At 50.8% G+C, this 22,885-nt stretch overlaps 1 protein-coding gene across 1 annotated transcript in view; it reads right to left on the bottom strand.

The window, feature by feature from the left end:
• The window catches only part of SIM2 (SIM bHLH transcription factor 2), a 55,996-nt gene that overhangs the window by 3,904 nt on the left and 29,207 nt on the right, over window positions 1–22,885 (bottom strand). Inside the window, exons 7-10 of the mRNA XM_086675954.1 lie at window positions 18,305–18,411; window positions 4,431–4,578; window positions 2,847–3,015; window positions 1,864–2,272 (exon numbers count right to left, since the gene is read on the bottom strand). Coding sequence (XP_086532080.1) covers window positions 1,864–2,272; window positions 2,847–3,015; window positions 4,431–4,578; window positions 18,305–18,411 — 833 coding nt within the window. The remainder of the gene's footprint in view (window positions 1–1,863; window positions 2,273–2,846; window positions 3,016–4,430; window positions 4,579–18,304; window positions 18,412–22,885) is intronic.

The raw sequence follows: 22,885 nt of genomic DNA, 5'->3' as shown, positions 1-22,885 counted from the left end.
GGTATCTGATTCTTCGTTCCTGCCTTCCAAGTGCAGGCCTACCCAGCAGCACCTCTCATTCTGCTAGGAGCCGCATTTCAGTGCCCAAGAGCCACACGTGGCTGCTGGCTACCTTCTTGGACAGCGTTGGTTTACAGGCTTTCTTTCTTTTTTTTTTTTTTTCCCCCTTAGCCCTCGGTGGGGAGAGTGGGGTGGTAATCACCCTGCTCCCTTTAGAGGGGTCATGACTAAAGTAATAACCACCCTCACTAACTAGATGCCTGCAATCAATTAGCTCCTTTTTTTTTTTTTTTTTTTTTTACCTTAAGACAACCTTTGTCTTCCTTTAATATCAAAAAAGACAAGGAAGTGGATCGCAAATTGCCCCAAATTAGCACCTTTGGTCCTTTTTTTTACCAAGTGTGTGATAAACGAGGTGGTTATCAACCTCTTTCGCTTTCAAAATAGCCACTTTTAAAAAAATGTAATACTGTGTGTTAGTTATATCATTGGCCAACTTCCACAGACCAAGAAAAAATAATTCTTTCAGGTCAATCTCAAGTGGATAATATCTTCAGCTGTTATCAAGATGCCTAGCTTTCTCTTTCTTTCATTGGCTGTCAGGGGAAATCCCTTCCTTGGTTATTCAAGGGACCCAATACACTGATGGCTGTCTCTCCAAATCTGAGACACTGGCGGCTCCGAGGACCGGCCCAGGCCAAAGGCGGACCATGCTGCCCTAGTGGCTGGTGTGTTCTTTTCTAAGCTCCCCACTTTTGAAAAACGTGTCCTAGTAATCTCCAAGACAGTTGGCTTTCTCCCACGGTCTATCCCTCGTCTCACATTAGGGACAAGACGGGTCTCAGCCTTGTAAAGACTGGGTCTGAACAAGAGATTCCCAAAGCCGCTGGGGAGGAACAGAGCCCTACCTGCCTCCAAAGAGAGAAAGAGGGGAAAGGAGGGGGCCCTGAGAGAGCGCTCCTCTTTAAGCAGGTGATTCGTTGCTGGGGGCATATAACGTTTACCCTGCATTTAGTGGCCACCGCAGGAAATTTGTACTATCTTGGTCTACACCCCGAGCAGTAGTTAGGTCTGCGTGCAACGGGAACGTACCTGTCGCAGCCACCCCTCAATCCCCACCTACCCTCTGCCTGGGGTTGGCTCAGCGAGCAAACAGGAGACTGTCTGGGCCTGGGGAAGCCGGTGGCACATCCACAGAGGACGTTTGCTTGTCTGCCACCAGGAAGGCTGCTGGAGGGGCCATTCCCGTTGTTGAACCAGCAGTGCGGGCAGGCACCTAGCGTGTGCCCAGCCCTGGGGTAGGCATGTCACCTGGCCTCCGATCCCATTTTACAGATGAAGAAACCGAGTCCTCGGAGTGCTTACATCATTTGCCCCGGGTTGGTGAGTGACATTTCTGTCTCTGAGCTCATGAATTTCCACCACTGTTTTTCCCACTTTGAAAACTGGCATGGGAAGAAAGCCAACAGGATCCCAGATTCATTTGGGGGCGGGCTGGAAAGTAATCTTTTAAAATAAATGCGGTTGGAGCATTCTCCGCACATGGGAGCTGGTCCTGAAAACCACTGTCTCCCTCTTGGGGAAGCGAATGAGGCCGGAGCTTTTGGGGGGGGGGGGTGGCTGAACGCCGGTTTCCTCCACCCTTTATGCCGTCACCAGTGCCACGTGTGGCACACGGGCGCGGTCGCCCAGCTTTCCAGCCTGTCACGAAGCGACTCCCGTTGCCAGCAGGAGAGCGTGGAATCCCTACTTCCGAGCAGAAAAAGGAGAAGTTTGCCCAAAGCGTGAGGATCCTTTTTCCGCTCGCCACCCACCGCCACCGTTCGCAGTCCTGCCCCCTCCCCTCGTGCAAACATGACCCACCTTCGTAGTTTGGCACGAGGCTGTGCCGAGCAGTGTTCACCGGCGGCTCAGAAAGGTTTTTAGCTGGAGACTGGCCGCTAGGCACTAGGGGGTTGGCATAATGCCACTGGCATTCGCCACCGGCTGGCAGCGTGCTCAGGAAAAAGCGTGCCACCTCGCACGGGGATCCTCGGGGCTGCCCGAACTTGGCCGGCAACATTGGCTTTTTGCTGCTGAAGACGTGAGAGTCCAGAGGGAAGTGTCCGTAATGGTAGGAGAAAGGCAGGCTGTAGGACGGGGCGTACAAAAGGTCGCTGCTTTCCGAATGGAGCTGCTGTTCCGGGGGCGCCGGGGCGTTCGCTGGGGGGCTGGCTCTCCAGTTTCCCAGCTGGCCGCATTCCAGTTTGTCCATTTGGAACGAGCTGTACTGCTGCACGGCAAAGGAGACGGACGACAGGGCCGGTGAGGAAGTCCCCTCCGGCCTCGCCGGATCCCGCCCTGGAGTCAGCCTGACCGCATCCCTGGGCTGGGCCCACCCCCGGCCACCGCAGTGAGGTCCCACTGGGGACAGGTGTGCAGCAAGCAGTGCCACAGAGACGCCTCCCCCCGCCCCCGCCCGGGGTGGGAGGCGGTCTCAGCCCAAGTGGAAAACATACCAGATACATGCAGCCACTTTCTGAGAGGTTACAAAGTATTAAAACAAAAAAAGGTTTTCGTTTTAAAAAATGCTATGGAAACACGCTGCGCACGAAGGCGGATTCCAGCAAGCTGATGTGCCTTCCCAATTTAGCCTTCTTTTTCCAGCCCTGCTGAGCCTTCCCAGATGTTAGCTCCGTGTGCCTCAGGCCGTGTCTCTACTGTGTGCGCAGGACATCCCCCCAGGGCCTCTGCTGCACTCCGCGGGGAAACTTCCAGGCCCGAGACCCGAGACCCGCTATGCACTGAGGCTCATTGTTCCTTAACAGGCTGGGTGTCCTGAGCCCCCAGCAGGGGGTGTGTGTTACCTGTGGCGGGTACGGGTTCGTTCTCAGCTTCGTCTTCATCTTTGTATTTTTGGGTTTCGCTAATTTCCTAGTTTCTTGTGAGGTAGACAAGGCGGTCCTCCAGGAGTCCTGGGACTTGGATGTGGACACCTGGTCCAGGGACAGCTGCAGTTCCTTGTATTCGATATCCCTGAGAAGCAAGAGCAGGACAAGTCACGTCCAGTGGGCCGCCAGGGGGGCAGAGCGGCTTCCCTGCCCCTCCCCCAACCTCCCGCCCCCAACCCGCAAGTTCGTTCCCCAAGCTCCAGCGAATCGGTCCACTGAGGTTGCAGGGCCCGGGACTTGAGCAAAGGGCGCCCACCTTCATCGCCAAAGGCCCCCTGCAGCCCTGGGCAGTGCCGAGAGAGGTCAGCATTATCCAGCCAGAAGATTTGGAGGTAGCTGTCTCCAGTCCTGTAGGTCCCAAAGGTCCCCCAGGGACACCATGGGCCACCAGGAAGCGTGTCAGGGCCAAAGCAAGGGCAGGAGCAGTACTCATCGCCTTGAGTGTCTGTGGCCCGGCTGTTTCTCCATTTAGCACCCAGGGAGGCGCGAGTGGGGGACTTTCAAGGGTCCAGGAGCCTGGCTGCCAGCCTTGCCTCTCTCCACATCAGGCGCCCATTTCGGCCTAAAGAGCCGGCTTGGCACAGTTGTGTTCGTGGGAGGGGAAGTCGCCTAAAGTACCAGCCCACGCTTGTCTGCTCAGGAAGAGTCATTAGGGGGCTAAAATGCTCTCTTCCCTGCAGTTTTGCCAAAATCACACTCCTAAAAAAATAATAATAAAACAAAACCCAAGAAACCAGGGACCGGGCAGTCATTCTATGAAAGGAGTGAGAGCCTAAATCCAGGAGTGAGTTCAAATCCTTGAACACACAGGAGGACCTTGTTCAAGGTGGGGCTGGGGTACAGCAAAGGTGTCAAGTTCAGGGACAGAGCTGGGTGCAGGTGACTTAACATACAGTAGCCACCGTGGGTCCACAGTAATATACGGTCCCAGGGAGACTTATGTCCTGTTGTGTGTCTAATGGTCCTAAAAGAATTTGCAACTGAACTTGGCCTCCTGAGATTTTAAAGAGACCAAACATTCATCATCATTTGCAACAGGCTATATAGAAATACGGGGGAAATGTGAGAGATCCCCGTCCCAGATGGTGGGAGCACGCAAGACGGCCCTGATGTTTGTGGGCACAAGGAGCTAAGTTCCTATTCCTGATCTGGACGCGTCTCCTGTCCCTCCTGTGCAAGATGGGGGGCATCTCCCACCTTCCCCCCACCCCGGCGCCCCTCAGCTGGTCTCTCGGATCTGATCTTCAGCTGTGCCTGGGGCAGGGCTCCCTTCGTGGTAATTCCCACCGCAGCCCAGCACCTGGCCCTCGGTGCCGAGTTCAGAAATAGTTTGGACCTTCCCGAACCACCAGATTGTTCAAATATAAACAAAACAGGAGACAAATGAACAGTTTCGGAGAGAGAGAGAGAGAGACAGAGACAGGGCTTGCGGCTTGTGACAGCGGGCTGATGAGGGGCAGGGGAGAGGAGAGAGCAAGGAAACAAATACGTCGGACTTACGTGAGGACATAATTGACACTCACGATGCAGTGCGGCCGGGACGAGCGGCTGTTGTGCACGACGGTGGCGTAACTCTGCACCCACACCCAGCCGCCCAGCTTGGACAGCAGCCGATAGTACTTGGTGGTGACCTGGCCCTTCACCAGCACTGCAAACACAAGGTGACATGAATCCCGAGGGACAATTAGCAGGCTCTGCTTGGGGGGCTCTGCCCCCACCGATGACCTCAGCCCCAGTTCTGGACCTTTCTGGGGTCAAGGACACCTTTGGGAACTCGACAAAGAGATGGGCTTTCTCTACAGGAAGGTGCATGCTTGGGTGCGCACACGCACAAACGCACGCACACACGCAAGATTTTTTGCCTATAATTTCAAGAGGTCCAAGGCGCGTTCTCTCCCCTCCCCTGTTGAGAACTCAAATTTAATAGTCATTGATTTCACTGGGAGAAACAATTAGTCCCCATAAAACATTTGCATCTGGCAGAGTGATAAAATTGGTTTGGCTTTTCAGTTTCCAAAATGCCACGATGATGTGATAATCCCTCAAACCCTTAATCCCCACACCCTCGATAGGTGGCGGCAGCAGAAGCAGGGAGTGATGTAGTTGTTTAAACAAAATAATAAGTACATTCAACCAAGCTTCAAATTGTTGTTAGTATTTACTACTCTCCAGAACATGTGTGTATTCACCTTGAGACTGTTTGCTACTCTGTTGCCATCTATATTTTCTTCCCATCAGCCCCACTTTTCATCAGGCCTATTAATTTCCTACTGTTGCTCATGTAGGAAGGACCTCTGCTTGGCTATTTAGTTTCTGAAAACTGGGCCTCTGGGCCCATCTTCTACGCATGGGTGCAAACTCCAGACTGCTGAGCCATACTCACTTCCAAAGCCTCTGTACTAATTTCCCTCAGGGCCTGGAGGGCACAGGCTGGCGAGAAAGGAAAGTGCCAGAAGCACTGGGTGGGCAGGAGAGAAGAGAAAGGCCCAGTTATCCTTCTCCAAGGAGGGGAAGGCCAGCACAAATCTAAAAGGCATCCCTTGATGCCCAGGTCATGGCTACAGGGCATTCCTGTTTCTCAAATCAGGGCTGGCCCCAGGGCCCTACTAACAGCCACCTGAGCAGGGGTTTGGGGAGGTGGCCAAATTCTGTGACTGCACTAGCTGGCACTGAAGGAACCCCTTGGAGGCTCACAGACACAGAAATTCAGCCCCCATCTTATGCCACTAGGCAGAGCCCCCGCGCTGTCTGCCCAAACCCTCCCGAGGCTCTCCATGGCCTTCTGTGACTTCTTTCCACATTAAGAGTGCCTCTTTATCATCCACTTTAACACCTGCAGCAAAATATTCTGGTGCAGAAGAAAAATTACTGCAAAAATGATAGTCGAGGAGTAGTTAGCCTTAATATGTAAAGAGTTCATCCACATCGATAAAAACATTAAGACCTAGAAGTAATATGAGGAAAGGACTGGAACAAACAATTCACCAAAGATTAAATATAAATGATGATCAAATGTTCAATGTATTTGCTTAACTCAGAGCTAGATCCCATCCATTAAATCAGCAGACAGTAAAAAAGAAACAAATATTGCATGGTTCCATTTATGTGAAATGTCCAGAATAGGCACATCCATAAAAACCAAAGGCAGATTAGTGGTTGACAGGAGCTGGGGGATGAGGGGAGCCAGGAGTGACCGCTGATGGGTACCAGGGTTCTTCTGGGGGTGAAGAAAATGTTCTGGGACTCAGTAAAGGTAATAGTTGCATGACATTATAAATATACTAAGAACCTCTGAAAACTGTTAAGATGGTCAGTTTTATATTATATGAATTGTATCTCAAGGGAAATAAAATGACAACAATGATGTCAGCTGATCTATGGGGACAGGCATTGTCACGTGCTGATAGAAGCATGGACTCGTACCGTCCTGGAAAGCAGTTTGACAGTTCACATCCACTGACACAGTGGCTTCACTTCCAATCATTGATCCTATTACAAGCAGTCCTGCTTATAATTCAGGGGGAAAAGGAAGGGGACGCTTCATTGCCCATGAATTAGGGAAGATGAAATAAACTTTGGAATACTATGCCGCTATTGAAATAATGATTAATAAGAATTTGAAATATTATGGAGAACGTGTATGATATAATGTTAAATGAGAAAAAAAGACAGGATTCAATATCACAGAAATACAGAGATAATAACAGACTACTATGAACAATCATAGTATGTTAACTAGAATTTAAATAAAAATTTGGAAATAATTGTAGCACACTTTAAGAAAAACAATTATATGCCAACAAATTGAGCAACTTACAAGAAAACAGATACTTTGCTAGAAATATACAACCTATGAAGACTGAGTGATGGAGAAATAGAAAATCTGAACAGACTAATAACTGGTAAGGAGTCATCAAAAACCTCACAATAAACAGAAGTCCGGGACCAGATGGCTTCCTTCACTGGTGAATTCCACCACACATTTAAATAAGAATTAATACCAATCCTTTTCAAACTCTTTGGAAAATCAGAAGAGGAAAGAACACTTCCAAACACATGTATGAGGTCAGCATGACCTTGATACCAAAACCAGACAAGGACACTGCAAGAAAAGGAAAATTACAGGTTAATATCTCTGATGAGCGTAGATGTAAAAATCCTTAACAAAATAGTAACAGATTGAATTTAACAATACATTAAAGGGATCATGCGGTGTGATCAAATGGGATCTATTCCTGGGATGCAACGATGGTTCAACATCTACAAATCAATCAATAGGATACACCACATGAACAAAGTGAACAATGAAAATGGATAAAGAAAAATCATTCGACAAAATTCAATAGCCATCTATGATAAAAACTCTCAACAAAGTGCATATTGAAGGGATGCACTTCAACATAATAAAGGCCATCCATGACAAGTCCACAGCTAACATACTCAACAGGAGAAAGCTGAAAGCTTTTCCTCTAAGGTCAGGAACAAGTCAAGGATGCCCACGTTTGCCACTTTTATGTGACACAGAATCAGAAGTCCTAGCCAGAACACTTAAGCAAGAAAAAGAAATCAAAGACAACCACATTGGAAAGGAAGAGGTAAAACTGTCATTATTTTCAGATGGCATATTATAGATAGAAAACCCTAAAGACTCCATCAGAAGACTCTTAGAATAAGAGAATTCTGTAAGGGTCAAGAATACAAGATAAGTACACAAGAATCTGCTGAGTTTCTACACATTCCTAATGAACTATCAGAAAGAGAAATTAGGAAAACAATCCCATTTACAATTGCATCAAAAATAATGAAATAGCTAAGAATAAATTTAACCAAGGAGGTGAAAGACAAGACACTAAAAACTATAAGACATCAATGAAAGAAACTGAAGGAGACACATATTAATGCAAAGACAGACACTCCATGTTCATGGAGGGGAAGAATTAATATAAAGTGTCCATACTACCCAGAGGCATCTACAGATTTAATGCAATACCCATCAACATTCCAGTATCATCCTTCACAGAAATAGACCAAACGATCCTAAAATTTGTATGGAACCACAAAATAATCCTTAAAAGATCAAAAGCAAAAATAACAAGTAGCATTACATCAAACTAAAAAGCTTCTGCACAGCAAAGGAAACCACCAACAACATGAAAAGACAACCTACCGAATGGGAGACAGTATTTGCAAATTACGTACCTGATACGGGGTTAACATCCAACATATACGAAGAACACATACAACTCAGTAGCAATAAACAAACAAACAAACAAGTAAATAAAATAGTCCAACTACAAAATGGGCAGAAGGTCTGAATCGACATTTTCCCAAAGAAGACATAACATACAGACGGCCAACAGGTACATGAAAAAGTTCACTGCATCACTTATCATCAGGGAAATGCAGATCAAAATCACATGAGGTTTCACCTCACACCTGTCAGAATAACTATTATCAAGAAGACAAGAAATAACAAGTGTTGGCAAGGATGTGGGGAAAAGGGAACCCATGTGTACTATGACTAGGAAGGTACATTGGTGCAGCCACCATGGAAACAGTGAGGAGGTTCCTCAAAAAATTTAAAATAGAACTACCATATGCTCCAGAAATACCACTTCTGGGTATTTCTCTGAAGGAAACAAAAACACTAACTCGGAAAGACCCCTGTGCCCCATGTTCACTGCAGCATTATTTACAATAGCCAAGAAATGGAACCACTCTAAGTGTCCACCCATGGATGAATGGATAAAGAAATCGTGGTATACGTACGTACACACACTCACAAAGGAATATTGTTTGGCCATAAAAAAGAAGGAAATCTTGCCATCTGCTACGACACAGGTGGACCTCGAGGGTATTATGGTAAGTAAAGTAAGTCAGACGAAGACAAATACCCTGGCACCTCACTTACATGTGCAATCTAATTAAAAAAAAATCATAGATACAGAGAACTGATCAGTGGTTGCCAAAGGTGACGGAGGGCAGGTGGGAGAAACGGGTGAAGGAGATGGTCAAGAGGTACAAACTTCCAGCATCGGAGACTTCAGTTAATAACACCGTGTTGTGTATTGAAAGTTGCTAAAGGAATTAGCTCTTCAAAGCTCTCAAGACAAGAAAAAAAATGTATAACTATATATTGTAACTAGATTTATTGTGCTGATCATGGAGGAACGTGTACAAGTATCAAATCACTACGTTGTACATCTGAAACTAATATAGTGTTATATGTCAGTTATAACTCATTAAAAAAAGAGACAAGATTCAGAAGAGCATAGAGTACAGGTAAGAAAAAGTACATGCACACTCACATATACACCCCAACTAACTGCGATCTCGGACACGTTACAAAGCCCCGGTGACTCGGTTTCCCTGTTTGGAACAAGAGCATAATCATACTCCCTACCTCGCATGGTCACAGTGAGGATTAGATCATCTATGGGAAGCTTTAGACTAGTGGTGGCAGTCACACAGCAAAGACTCAATACATATCAACTCTCATTATCTGGTCAAATTACAGGTAATTTTCATTTTCTCCTGTTCCACTTTTCTTGATTTTCTACACTTCCAACACTAAGGAGGTATCGGCTTTATAATAAAAGTGAAAAAAGTATTGGGGCGCCTCGGTGGCTCAGACAGTTGACCGTCCAACTTCTCAGGTCATGATCTTGTGGTTTGTGGGTTCGAGTCCCGCATCAGGCTCTGCACAGAGCCTGGAGCCTGCTTCAGATTCTGTGTCTCCCTCTCTCTCTCTGCCCCTCCCCTACTCATGCTCTGTCTGTCTCTCTCTCAAAAATAAATAAAAACATCTAAACAAAAAATTTTTTTTAATGAAAAAATTGTTTTTTCCACAGGCAGGTAGTTTGTGTGGGGTCAGGGAAGTGGAAATACAACACGGATCAGGCCCCCCACCCCTTCGGTGCGTGACCGCCACCCCCCCCCTCCACCCCTGGGACGAGGGGCGGGGCTCCCGGGAACAGTGTAGACACAGGCTCTCTTCTTCCCGGGTTTAGCATGTGCACCTCCGTGGACGCACGGGGCAGGGGCCAGAGTCCGTGCTGGAGAGCACAGACAGATAATAGGAAAGAGCTATCTTTACAATGTTTCTCTTCTTGGGCTTTGCTTTTTTAACAGCAAAATCCATGGTTTCGGGTGCCCGCTCATGTCTGAACCCCTCACTTCACACCCCCTACAGCTGTGGGAAGTAGGCACCACCAGGAAGTGGGGCCAGCAAATCTTGAGGGCCTAGCCGGGGCCCCCAGCCCGGGTGTTCTGACTCCCTTGTCTCAGAGTGATCCCTCTGGGAGGAAGGGGCACGAGTCTCCAGAAGGTTCTCTGTAGCTCAATGTGCAAGGAGAGGTACAAGGAAGGTCAGCGGAGACTTGGCCAATTTGCTTTTGGCCCCAAAAGACATGCTGTGGGACCCACCTGGGGCCCCATATGTGGACGTCCCCAGAGGTCATTCCTTCAACAGAAGTACTTGCTCAGCCCCTCCACTCTGAAATCCGTCCCTCGCGGTACCCGTCACGCCCCTGGCAGCAAGATGGTGTATTTTTCCTTTTCCCTCTCTTGGATTTCATGCTTTCCTTATTTCTTACAACATTCCTAAAACCTACCCATAATCATCTAAACTGGATACAATAAAGTCAGTTTATCCCAAATATTTTATATTAGGATGCCAAGGGCAGCTCTGATGCGGCTTAGATACAGAGACCAAACAAACAAACGCGGGCATAGAATTGTTTTTTGCTTCTCTATGACCCATGGTGATAGTCCACATTATCAATCCAAGCTGAAATCCTAGACGCTTAGTCACAACATGCCTTGCTTCGGTCTAGCTCCCCCTCCAATCTGTTGGTCTTAATTAGCTGCCTGAAATGATCCCGTGGAGGGTGGGGGGAGGAGGAGAGCGGGGGGGGGGGCTATAAAGTAAGGCTCTGCTTGGCAGTGGGGGGCCAGGCAGGCTGGAGATGGCCCGTAAGCTGTAAGCTCTGGGAACAGAGGCCCTGCTCCTAGCACTTGGGGCCACAGCACCTCCAGCATCGGGGCCTCAGATGGTTCTGAGATCAGGGTGTCCCATGCTGAGAGGGAAGCCAGCGGTCACGGTTTGCCGAGGCCGCTTTGGGGTGGAAATTCTAGTTCCGTGAATCTGCTACCCAGAAAAGTAGGTGGCCTGCCTGGTTCCTCTGGGAGGCAAGGGAACCTTGGCCTGGAGCATAATTTCTATTTCCGTTTTGAATTGTAAGAGCTGATGATGTCAGAGGCCAAAAATCCCTATGGTGATTGAATGGGGTTCCCCCAAACGATGTGTTCCACGTCCTGGCCCCTGAAACCGGTGAATGTGACCGTATTTGGGAAAAGGGATCTCTGCAGGTGTAATTAAGTCAAGGATCTCAAGACAGATGAGATCATGCTGGAACAGGGTGGGCCCTGCCTCCAACGACCCCCCCCATAAGAGACCAAAGAGGAGACACACACACGCACAGGAGGGCAAGTGGAGGCAGAGACTGGTGAGCTGGGACTGCAAGCCAAGGACTCCAGCAGAAGCTGGCAGAGGCAGGAAGGATCCTCCTCAGAGCTTTCTGAGGAAGCTCGGCCCTGCTGACCCCTTCACTTCGGACTTCCGGTCTCCAGAACCCTGGGAGAGTACATTTCCGCTGTTTTAAGCCTCCCAGTTTGTAGTATTTCGTTAGAGCAGCGCCAGGAGACAAAACCACCCTCCACAGAAACACTGGTGAGGTTGATCCCCCTCCTCCTGCTATGTCCCCTCTGCCAGCTCGGACCTGCAGTGGGTGACACTGATGGAAAGCCGTGCGCTCCTCTAGGGAGTCTGCACGTCTGGCTGGCAGAACGACACGGAACGCACCGCGAAGAGAGAAGCACTTTAAGGAAGAACGCTCACAAGGGCCACCTTGTGGGATGTGTCCAAAGTGACCTTGACCACGGATGATGGGCAGAGCTTGACCCGTCTGGCAACACCGAGAAGGTCCAGCCCACACCTCTATGTTCACAACTGCTTCCGGGTCAGGACAACGTGGAGCTCACGCAGTGCTTTCTCCCATGATTTACCGCTCCCTTGCTCCTGGCTCCCCCTCAAGGTGTAGGCTTCCCCACACCTCCACCTGCAAGCCAACACCTCCTCTGCCTCCAGACCCTGCTTGCAAGAGAGCATCTAAAGGGATCTGAGCATGAATTAAACGCGATCACCCGTTTCCAGTCCAGAGGCAAGGCCAGCAGCAGAGGCTGGCGCCCCCCTGACATGAAATTGCCACAGTGGGTGGGAGACTTGCAAGTTTGTCTTCCGTTTCGAGACCTTTGTGCCCTGTTCCACAGCGATGCCACAGAGTGGTTGCGCACCAGTGTCCCATGGACTGTGTAAGCTCACGGGTGGGTTCTGTTGGTGGCTCAGTGCTGTTTTACTGGGAATGCCTCTGGATGGTCACGTGTTAGCCATTCCCTACTGCCCTACAGATGCCCTTTCACACATTCATGCTACATGCCTGGCCCCATAAGCATTTGAGTTTGTGACTCTCGTGTGCCACTTCATTTGTTTTAAGTTTATTTATTTTGAGAGACAGAGGCAGAGGGAACGAACGGGGGAGTTGCAGAGAAAGAGAGAGAGAGAGAATCCCAAGCAGGCTCTGCACTATCAGCACAGAGCCTGATGCGGGGCTCGAACTCACGAACCGTGAGATCATGACCTGAGCCGGACCCAAGAGCCGGACGCTTAACTGACTGAGCCACCCAGGTGCCCTTAAATTTTTTTTAAGTTTATTTACTTATTTTGAGGGAGAAAGCCAGAGAGAACGAATGGGGGGAGGGGCAGAGAGAGAGGGAGAGACAGAATCCCAAGCAGGCTCTGCACCGTCAGTGTGGAGCCAGATGCAGGGCTCGAACCCACGAACCTCAAGATCGTGACCTGAGCTGAGATCAAAAACCCGATGCTTAACCAACTGAGCCACCCAGGTGCCCCCTGTGCGCCATTTAGGGTGTGTTCTCTATGGGTGTCTGCCAGGTGTCCTGGAATTTTGTTATGACAGTTATTCCTTGAACTCTGTAGACCACATATTCAGGCTTAGAAGCCTTTGCGTGACATTGAAAGCGTTATGACAGTTGGACTTGGCCTGCACTCTCTGTGATCTGGACTTGGCCCACTTTGTCCAGGGGCCCCAGGTGGGGAGCTGGGTGCAATTCTCCACCATCTTGGACATCATGGTTCTTCCAAACTGTTGTGTCTTCCAGAAATCTGCCTGGTGTCCCTCAACGGATCTTCAAGTTCAGCGATATCAATCCCTTCCCAACTGTGCATCACCCCTCCCCACCCCCAGGACCTGCAGGTCAAGAGAATACAGATCTCTACTGGCTCCCTCCATGCAAGAAAAAGTCACCCAAACACCTGACAAAGTCAGGAGGGAGAGACAGCAAGGGCAGACCCTAGCTCAGGGCCCGCATTTCCCTGAGGCCACATGACTGTCACGCCTGCACCAGGGCCCACACTTAGCTGAGCTGTGGGGGCCTTCCCTCGGCCACCACAGGACAGTGGGCAGGGCACGGGGTTGGAGGGGGGCTCAAATATGCTCCCTAGAGGATCCACATTCATTTTCTCTACAGAAGCTTCCAGGGAAAGCCCTGGCACGGTCTGACTCGCACGGCTCATCTGGGAAGGCCTAGGCCCACAGTGACACGAGGTGTCCGGGCCATGCCAGTCCCTGTCTTGCTGACCCCTTGGAAGCCCATGCTCCCCAAAGACTGCCCTGCGCAGCCCTGCTTCTCCTCATGAAGCTGACTTTCTGGAAGGTGTTGAATTCTCTTTCTTTAGGGGCTATGCTTTCTTTGGACCCTGTGGATCCTTGCACTGGGTTAAGATAATATTTTGAACAATGTGTGAAAACCATTTGGCTGACTGTGGTCATCCAGAGCCACCACCGCCTGATGTCCAACTCTGCTGCTGGCAGAGCCCTTCGCCCCATCTCCAGGGAGTCCTGGGGTTTGGACGCTGGTGTGGAGAAAATCTGGCCTTGGAGAATCGGACAGTGACCTCCCTGGGTATTGGTAGATGTTTCTTGCACTCAGTGACCTCATCAACTGCGAAGGAAGATGCGTCTGTATGTCTCCCTGGAAGAGGAGGCCAGCCGCCCGCCCCCCGACCCGTGGTCTTGGAATCCCGAGGGTCACCGTGGCCCCTGGCCCCCTCCAACCATGTGCAGCTGTGGGGGATGGGGAGGAAGTGGGAGAGGCCACCCTGCATGCCTGTGCTCCTGGGACAGCCACTAGGCCAGCTCCAGCGGTGACTGAATTGAAGGACTTGAGCCCCCAGCTTGGCAGGGGCCACCGTGCGGATCTGGGATCCAGGTTGGGATCCCGGGCGGGAGGGCGGGAGGGCGGGAGGGCAGGAGGGCGGGAGGTTTGGGCTAGGTTCCTGAGCCCTGCGTTACTGAAGCACCAGGAGACAGGACCGAAAAGCCACATTTCCAAATGACGCATCCTGCCTTCACAGACCTCCCACCTGCCCTCCCCAAGCCAGCCTGCCCAGCTGGGCCTACTACCTGGGTAAGGACACAGAGCTATTAAAGAAAGTCCCTGTCATGGGCTGACCTGTGTTCCACCCAGATTGTTGAAGCCCCGACCCTCAGGACCTCAGAATGTCCCTGCATTTGGAGATGGGGTCTTTAAAGAGGTAATTAAAAGAAAATGGAGTAAGAGGGGGACCCTAATCCAATATGGCTGGTGTCCCTGTCATAGAAAGAGATGAGAAGGCAGACACACACAGAGGGCCTCACACACGTGAGGACACAGGAAGGAGATGCCCACCTACAGAGGCAGAGGCCTCAGGAGAAAGCGGTCCTGCTGATAACTTGACTTCAGATTTCAGCCTCCAGAGCTGTTAGGAAACAAGTTTCTGTAGTTTAGGCCCCTCAGCCTGTGTTATTTTGTTACAGTGGCCTGAGCAGATCAATATAGACCCCATAAGAATGTGAACAGCATGAGGTGAAAGCATTGTCCAGAAATAAGAACCTAGGGCCCTTGGGTTGGGCTGGAAGGAGCTGGACACACCCTCCTGGAAGAGATGTGGCAGCAGCTGACATCATGGCGGTAGTGAAAACAAAATAGAACTGGAAAGGGGGGCGGTGCTTAGCTCCCTGACCCCCCCCCCCCCGCGGCCCATGGGGCAGGAGTTTGGGGATAGAGGACACTCCAATGGACCAACAGGGACCCTGAGCAGTGAGGGCAACAGGGTCCCCCCAGAGGGGCGCCTGCTGGCTCAGTTGGTGGAGAGTGCAACTCTTGATCTCAGGGTGGTGAGTTCAAGTCCTACATTGGGTGTGGAGATGACTTAAAAATAAAATCTTAAAAAAAAAAAAAAGCCCCCCCACCCCACAAGAGAAAGGTGACTAAGGTGTGCAAAGCAAGGACAAGATGACCAACTAGGCTGGGCTGGGGGGTGAGGAGCACCTTATGGAGGGATGGCTGGATGGAGAACTCTTCACAAAGCCTGGAGACCAATGAGGGGAGGAGGCTGAGGAGACACGGTAAAGAGGTCGACCTTCGCTCTGGCTGATGTCTCCTCACGTCCCTCCCCTCACCATGGAGTGCACCCAGGAACTTCTGATGGCCCCATCTCCCTCCTGAGGCCTTTCTTTGGCAGAGCTCACTCTAACAGATGAGGGGGGACAGGGAGATTAACACCCCTAAGAGCAGCCTTCAGCTCATGACAGGCAGGAGCAGGAGTCTAAATACCTCAGCTCACTCCCCTTGACTGAGTCCCAGTCAGACAAGCCCGTCTTGTGGCTCCTTCCCTTCCATGGCTTATGTTTCTCTCTCCCCAACCCGTGTTTCAGTCACTGTCCCAACAAACTACTGTACTTGAACCCCAGGCTTGAGGTCGGCTTCTGGATTTGGCCCCTCTGGCCCCAGTTCTGTGCCTGGAAAGGAGATGAAGCCCCAGGGACCACACAACAGAGAGATTTCAAAACTTCCCCAGCTCCGCACCAATAAAGACTCTGCTTCCAAAAATCATGCTCTGTTTTGTTGAATATCGCCCCTTTCTTCATCTGAAAGACCCAGCTTTGGAGGGGAAAGTCATGTCCAGGTTAATGTCATGGCTTCCCTGAGAGGGACACCCAAGTGAGGTTCTAATCCTGGAGCCAAGGTGCGAGCTCTAGAAGACTAATTCCCACCCCATCTGTGGGCAAGGGCCTCCGCTACCTCTCCGTCAGCTCTCCTCTAGTTTACATCTGGAAAAGTTGACAGAAGTGAGTCAGGGACAGATGCAAGGCTCATGGTGGATCCCAAGGCCACCCCCCCCCCATCACCTCCAACCTGGCTGGGATATGCTCTCTGCCTCCTGCCCCTGGGGTGGTTTCTCCACCATAGTTAAGGTCACCACACCATAGCAATCGTTGTCAATATTGCTATTTTTTATTTTCTTTGATTTACTAATTCGAGCCCATTTGAAAAAACAAAAACAAAAACACGTGCTTCCTCTGGTTTCTAAATGCTTCTGCCTTTTCTGTGTGTCTCTGGGAAGCCTGTGTATGCCTTCCCTTTCAGGGTTCTCTTGGATAACTGGAATGTCTGGAAATGCTAAATTCCAGGTGAGCTGAGGCAAATTTATCATGCAAATTGCAGTGGACCTCTCAGATAAACTCCCTCTGCAGGCCGGGTGAGCTCGGGGAAGATCAGGGCTCCTGATGAAGGGAAGACGGGCCGTGCCTCCAAGGCTCAGAGCCATCATGTGGTGGGAACCGCTCAAGGCCTGAGAGCCGAACAAACCCGGGCTCTGGTCCTGTCTGACTCAGCTGCTGCCCGCCCACAGGTCTCCACCCGTGAGGGTCACCGCTCATCTGGGAAATGGACACACCCCGCGCCCTGAACTGGATACGTGAGGGGCACCTGGGTGGCTCAGTCCATTAAGTATCCAACTCTTGACTTTGGCTCAGGTCACGAACTCTCGGTTTGTGGGTTCGAGCCACACATAGGGCTCTGCGCTGACAGTGTGGAGCCTGCTTGGGATTCTCTCTCTCTCCCCCTCTCTCTCTGCCCCTCCCCCGCTTGCTCTCTATCTCTCAAAATAAGTACAAAATAAAGTTAAAAAAAAACCACAAAAACAATGGATACGTGAAAAGCTTCCGTTCTTTGTTGGGGACACAGGAGCCCTGTGCTGGTCATCGCTGTGGCCTTCGTTACACTTCCCAAACACAAACTGTATTTATTTCTCCCAGGTGGTGGCAGGGCGGAAATCCCTGCTCTTCTGTTAGCCAGGTAGTTCGAGAGAGAGACAGGAAATGGGATTTAAAACGAAGACTTTCAATTCCATAAGTTTTCATTCTCTGTGCTTAGAGGCCTAATTCCTCCCAATGGAGCCCCACTTGGAAGAGGATCCCTTCCTGCAGGGAATTTGGGGGCTTGCTTCCAGCTCCCTTGCTGGATATCGGGGCTCCTGCCATGCTCCTGCCTCCACGGAAATGGGCGGGGGACCCCCGGGGCTGGGGTTTTCGGAGCAATCACCTGCCCTCTCCACCCAGAGGGCCCTGCAGAGCTGGCTGCTCCGGCCATCTGCACCCCATTAGCAAGCACCCCTGGGTCCAGGCATGGAGGGCTGGATGTGAGGTATCCCGCCCCGTGTCAGTTATTTGCTGCCTTGATTTGGATTCTAGAAGAAAAGTGTCACTTCTTTGAACATTTCAGTGACTAGAGCCCCACCCCCCCTCCCCGTCCAGATGTTCACCAAACCTTCTGCACTGGCCAATCGAATACTGATTGTTCATTCTTTCCATGCTGACTTCTCCCATCCTGGGAACCCGTGGTCTCCCCTGAGCCTCCCAGCCAGGTGGTGGACAGTGGTCAGGGGCCGGGTCCTGGCTGCTTTGGCTCCAGACTCTCCAGCCTCTCACTGTGTGACCTCAGGCAAGTGGCTTAACCTCTCTGAACCTCAGCATCCTCAGTAGGAATAGGAGGATCATGAACAGGAGAATCTCCTTCACTGGGTTAGTAACATCTTTAATCACCTAAGCCGGTGCCCCACAGGAGCAAGGGCTCTGTACGTGTTGGTGCTTCTGCTGTTGCGCTTTGTGTAAACGTGTCCAGATGTCCTAGAGAAATCTAGGTTCCAAATACATCCACCATCTCGAATCAGCAACTTGTGCACCATCCCACACCTGCCAGAGTTTCACTGGAAGGTAAGCTGGATGCTTGAGAACTGACCAGTAGCTGTGCTAAACGGAGGGGTGGATGGGGTCAGTCTGAGGTTTAGAATTCATGTGTGCACAACGGAGGACTATTGTACCAAACAAGGGTGGCCTTCCCGCCCCGCTTCTGGCCACCCCCTTCCTGGCCAGCCCCGGCCCCCAGCCCCGGGCGGTGAGCGAGGTACTCACGGAGGTGGTGCGCGTAGCGGAGGTGGAACACGTCACAGCCGTGCACGTGATGGTAGAGGGTCTTCTCGATCAGGTCCTGCGGCTCATACCCGGTCAGCTCGGTCACCCTGGGGGAGGACAGTGGCTCCGTGTGTTACCCTGTTCTGTAGGTTGCCTTTCATTTAAACTAATATTGGTTTTGCCAACTAATCAAGTGCTAAAAGGCTCAGGGTGGGGGTGATGTTGGTTTTGGAAACCGAGAATGATCTTTTTTTACAAGGAGAAAGGCTTTGAACGCTAGCCCAGTGCAGGATGTAGCACTATTCATGGGCAGGAATGTTCTTCTGAAACTGCTGGCTAGAAGAACGTTTGGGGTGGCTTCAAATGTTTTCCTTTTTCAGGGTGAAGCTTGTCTGGGGGCACTTAAGAGTGAACTCTGATGGGAGAAAGAACTACTTTCCAGTGGCTTCTGGGTGACAGTCCAGTGGGAACCTTTTTTAAAATTATTATCGTGGGGGTGCCTGGGTGGCTCAGTCGGTGGAGCGTCCGACTTCGGCTCAGGTCACAATCTCACGGTTCGTGGGTTCGAGCCCCACGTCGGGCTCTGTGCTGACAGCTCGGAGCCTGGAGCCTGCTTCCGATTCTGTGTCTCCCTCTCTCTCTGTCCCTCCCCCACTCACACTTTGTCTGTCTCTCTCAAAAATAAACATTTAAATTTTTTTAAAAAATTATTATTGTGGAAAAATATGCATTACACAACCTTTGCCACTTTGACCATTTTTATGTCTACACGTAGTGGCAATAACTACAACCACGATGTTCTTCAGAACTCACCATTGCCCCCCCCCCCCCCCCCCCGCAACAGGTAACCTCCGTCTCCCTCTGTCTCTAGGAATCTGTCGATTCTAGATATCTCGGATGAGTGGAACCACCTGGTATATGTCCCTTTGTGTCTGGCTTCTCTCACTTGGCATCCTGATTTCAAGGGTCACCCACGTTGTGGTGTGGGACAGAATGCCATTCGTTTCTATGGCTCGATTATGTTCTATTTTATGTAGATACGACGTTTTGTCTGTCTGTCCGTCCGCCGATGGACGCTTGGGCTGCTCCCACGTCCTGGCTATTGTGTGTGTGAGCCTTTTTATCTCCCACTGGCCCCTGCTACCTGGCACAACGGTCTCACGAGGTTTTGGTCGGGCGGGAGCATTTGCAGAAGAACTGGAGACATTAACGCGTCCGATCAACGGAGGCCCGTGCAGCGTCCAAAAACTAGTACGACAACACCCGAAAATACTGTGGCTGCGGGGTAAATCATAACGTTCGCTGGCAGAAGGGCAACACGTGCCCGGTGCCCTCATGCTATTACCACCTCTCTGTTCTCATCAGGCCCCAGGAATACTGACTTCCCACATCAGCTCTTTGAGGAAAAGTGGCTCCCAGCATCCGAGACCACATCATCCGTGGCGTCTGGATCTCTCCATCCGCAGGTGGAAATTGCACGTGGCAGTGGTGTCACTTCCCGGGGCCCCGGGCAACCGACCCAGTGACTATGCCCTTGGAAGAGGAGGCCGAAAAGCCTTGGTGACAGATATTTAAGAACAGATGAAACAGAAGGACAGGAAGCTTTTCCAGAGGAAGGGAGGTCCTGGTGAGAAGTCAGTCCCGAGGGGGCAGAGGTGGGGCCTGAGGACGGCCCGGACCGGGGGGTCCTGCTGGCTTGTCTCTGAAATGTCAGTTGCGAACTCAACGGGGAAACTCGACCTCACTTTCGTTCCATAATGCGCTCCCCTTTCTGTCGAGTTCTGCGCGGGCTCCGGGTCGTAAATCTCGGAGAGCCTCATATTTCCCTGGAACCGCTCACTATTTGGTGTACACATTTCCATGGTGTTCCTCCAGGGCGGGAAGGAGATGGGGCTGGAGGTCGGTGGAAAGGGAACCTGTGCAGGCCTTTCCGGGCTCGGGGACTTATCTAAGGGCCATCTAGAACTTCAGGCCCCATCGGAGTCTAACGGTGTGACAGGAAAACTGAGACCTGGCTTCCCCACCCCACCCCCCCAAGAAAAAGAAAACCAGGCGTCTCTACGGTGTGGGGACGAAAGAGGCTTCCCAGACCCTTTGGAAGTAAAGTTACAGAACAACAGCCCCGAACGTGTAAATGAATCAGAAACACATGTATTAAGTTTCTCATCAAAGCGCACATTGGCTTTAAAAATTAAAGGGAAAGAGAAGGGTCTGGCAGCATGCCCTCCTGGTTTTTTCCAAACCTCCAGTGTCTGAAGACCTGTCAGAGGGATTTGCCAAACCCCAAACATGGCTGGGTTCACCCATCCTTAGCAAAAGCACCAGCTACAGTTTCAAAGTGAAATACCACAAAACCCCTCTGACCCAAATTTCAGGTTATGCTGAGTTCAGTTGTGTCTGGGATTACACTGGGTGGGGGGCCAAGTGGCCACCCCCACCCCTGCAGGCCCCCCACCCAGGGCCCTGTGACTTCAGGGCTGCTGGGCTTCAGGCCAACCCGTTGCCGTGGCTTCTGGGCTTTGGATGGAGGAGCTGACATCTCCCACCCTGCTGGGCCATTCTGCTGCCCTCTCGGTCCTGGGCCAGCCCCTCTGTCCCTGACCCCCAGCCGCCCCTCGGAGACCGAACTGCAACAGACTGGAGACCAGAGTGAGTTCGAGGAATTCTAGCTTGTCTCTGAGCCCTTTAAACGTCTACACGACAGGAGTTCAGGAGATCTGTTAGAAGCTTCCAGGTACATAGCTGGGAGAACAGCAGGGAACTTCTGTAGAAACAGTTTCCTGTTTCCTTCAGGAGCAGTCTGGCCTCTGAGCTACCTTCGAACACCCTCTTCTGCAAAGCCCTCCATTTGTCCTTTGTGTTTCAAAGCTGTGTGCTTCAAACAATTTGAGAAGATCTGAAATGTCTCCTCTGGGGAGACCTCTCTCTTTCCTCTTCTAGAGAATTCACCAGGCCTCAGAGGCTTTTCCTAGAATCGTCAAGGAAAAACTAGGAGACAGAGGTAATAAGGGGGAACCTGGTCATATCCTCCCAGGTTTTTAAAGTAATGAGCTCGGACGGCCAGAATTCCTTTCCGTTCACTTTTAGAAGTGGCCCCTGAATCCAGAAAGAACTCCTTCTCATGCTGCCACCATGGGCCCAGACAGTCCACCCGCCCAGGGCCCCTCTGCTGGCAGGTGCCTCTGTCTTCGATGCAGTAGGGCAGCATTTGTCAGTCCGGCCAGCCCCAAGGTGCTGGCCTCCCTTCCGCAAAGAGTTTTGGGTACTCTTTGCTTGGAGTTTCTGGGAGCACGATGGCAAGCCTGTCAGGCCAACCCTTGTCATTTCTCTACCTTTGAAGGGCTCTGAGGTTCACTAATGATAAACTAGGCTACTTTGTGTCTTTGTCTCCCGCCCCTAACCAGGTATGTTTGGTTTTCTCCCTTAACTGGTTAAAATGGTCAATTTTATGTCATGTATATTTTACCAGAATAAAAAGGTGGGAAAAATCAATAAACATTAGCAAAATTTTATATTTATATTTACACATATGTGTGTATATACGTATATACATGTACACCCACACATATATACCTCCTTTCTCCCAGACAGCTTGGCCACACACACCGAAAGGCAAAAGTGGGGTCTCTGAACATTTGTCCCTTCCTGTACAGCTGAGGACTCTAAAGGACTAGGTGCATCAGCTTTTTACTTTTGTTTGTTTGTTTGTTTAGTGTTTATTTACTTTTGAGAGAGAGAGAGTCAGTGCAAGCAGGGGAGGGGCAGAGAGAGGCAGACACAGAGTCTAAAGCAGGCTCCAGTCTCCGACCCATCAGCACAAAGCCTGACACGGGGCTCAAATTCACAAACTGTGAGATCATGACTTGAGACAAAGTCGGATGCTTAACCAACTGAGCCACCCAAGTGCTTCCAGGCTTTACTTTTATGAATGCTTCACATCTATTATCAAATTTCATCTTTCCTAACAGCCTGTGGGTAGCCGAGCGGGCAGGGCGAGGCTGACTTTTTTACGGATAAGAAAATGGTAGGCGGAAGGGATGCCTGGGTGGCTCAGTCGGTTAAGCGCCCGACTTCCGCTCAGGTCGTGGTCTCACGTCTCGTGTGTTCAAGCCCCGCACTGGGCTCTGTGCTGACAGGTCAGAGCCTGGAGCCTGCTTCAGATTCTGTCTCCCTCTCTCTCTGTTCCTCCCTCGCTCGTGCTCTCTCTCTCTCTCTCTCTCTCAAAAATAAATAAACATTAAAAAAAAATAAAAAAGAAATAAAAAAAGAAAATGGTAGGTGGAGGAAGCCCCAAGGGCCTGGGGCCACGTGAAGCCGGCAAGCCCTCCTGGGGGACAGGCCACGGCTTCTACAGCACACACCTCCCCTGTGTGGCCAGCTTTGGCAGGCCAAGCGAAACAACAAGTTAGTGCTTTTGCCTCATTCGCTCTCCCTTCTCTCTCTGACAAGAGATCCTCAGATGGGTGGACATTCTCAGGGAGGAGGGGAAGGGCGGTTGGGAGAGACAGTTCAGGGGCCACTGTACCTTCGCCCTCACTGCCAGCCAGAGGTGTCCTCCCAGCCCAGACAGGGCACCCACTG

This window comes from Puma concolor, chromosome C2 (genome assembly GCF_028749965.1).
Source record: "Puma concolor isolate L17-30 chromosome C2, mPumCon1.1.hap2, whole genome shotgun sequence".
Taxonomy (NCBI): domain Eukaryota; kingdom Metazoa; phylum Chordata; class Mammalia; order Carnivora; family Felidae; genus Puma; species Puma concolor.
The sequence above is the reverse complement of the archived record's forward strand: the minus strand, read 5'-3'. Positions and strand labels throughout refer to the sequence as shown.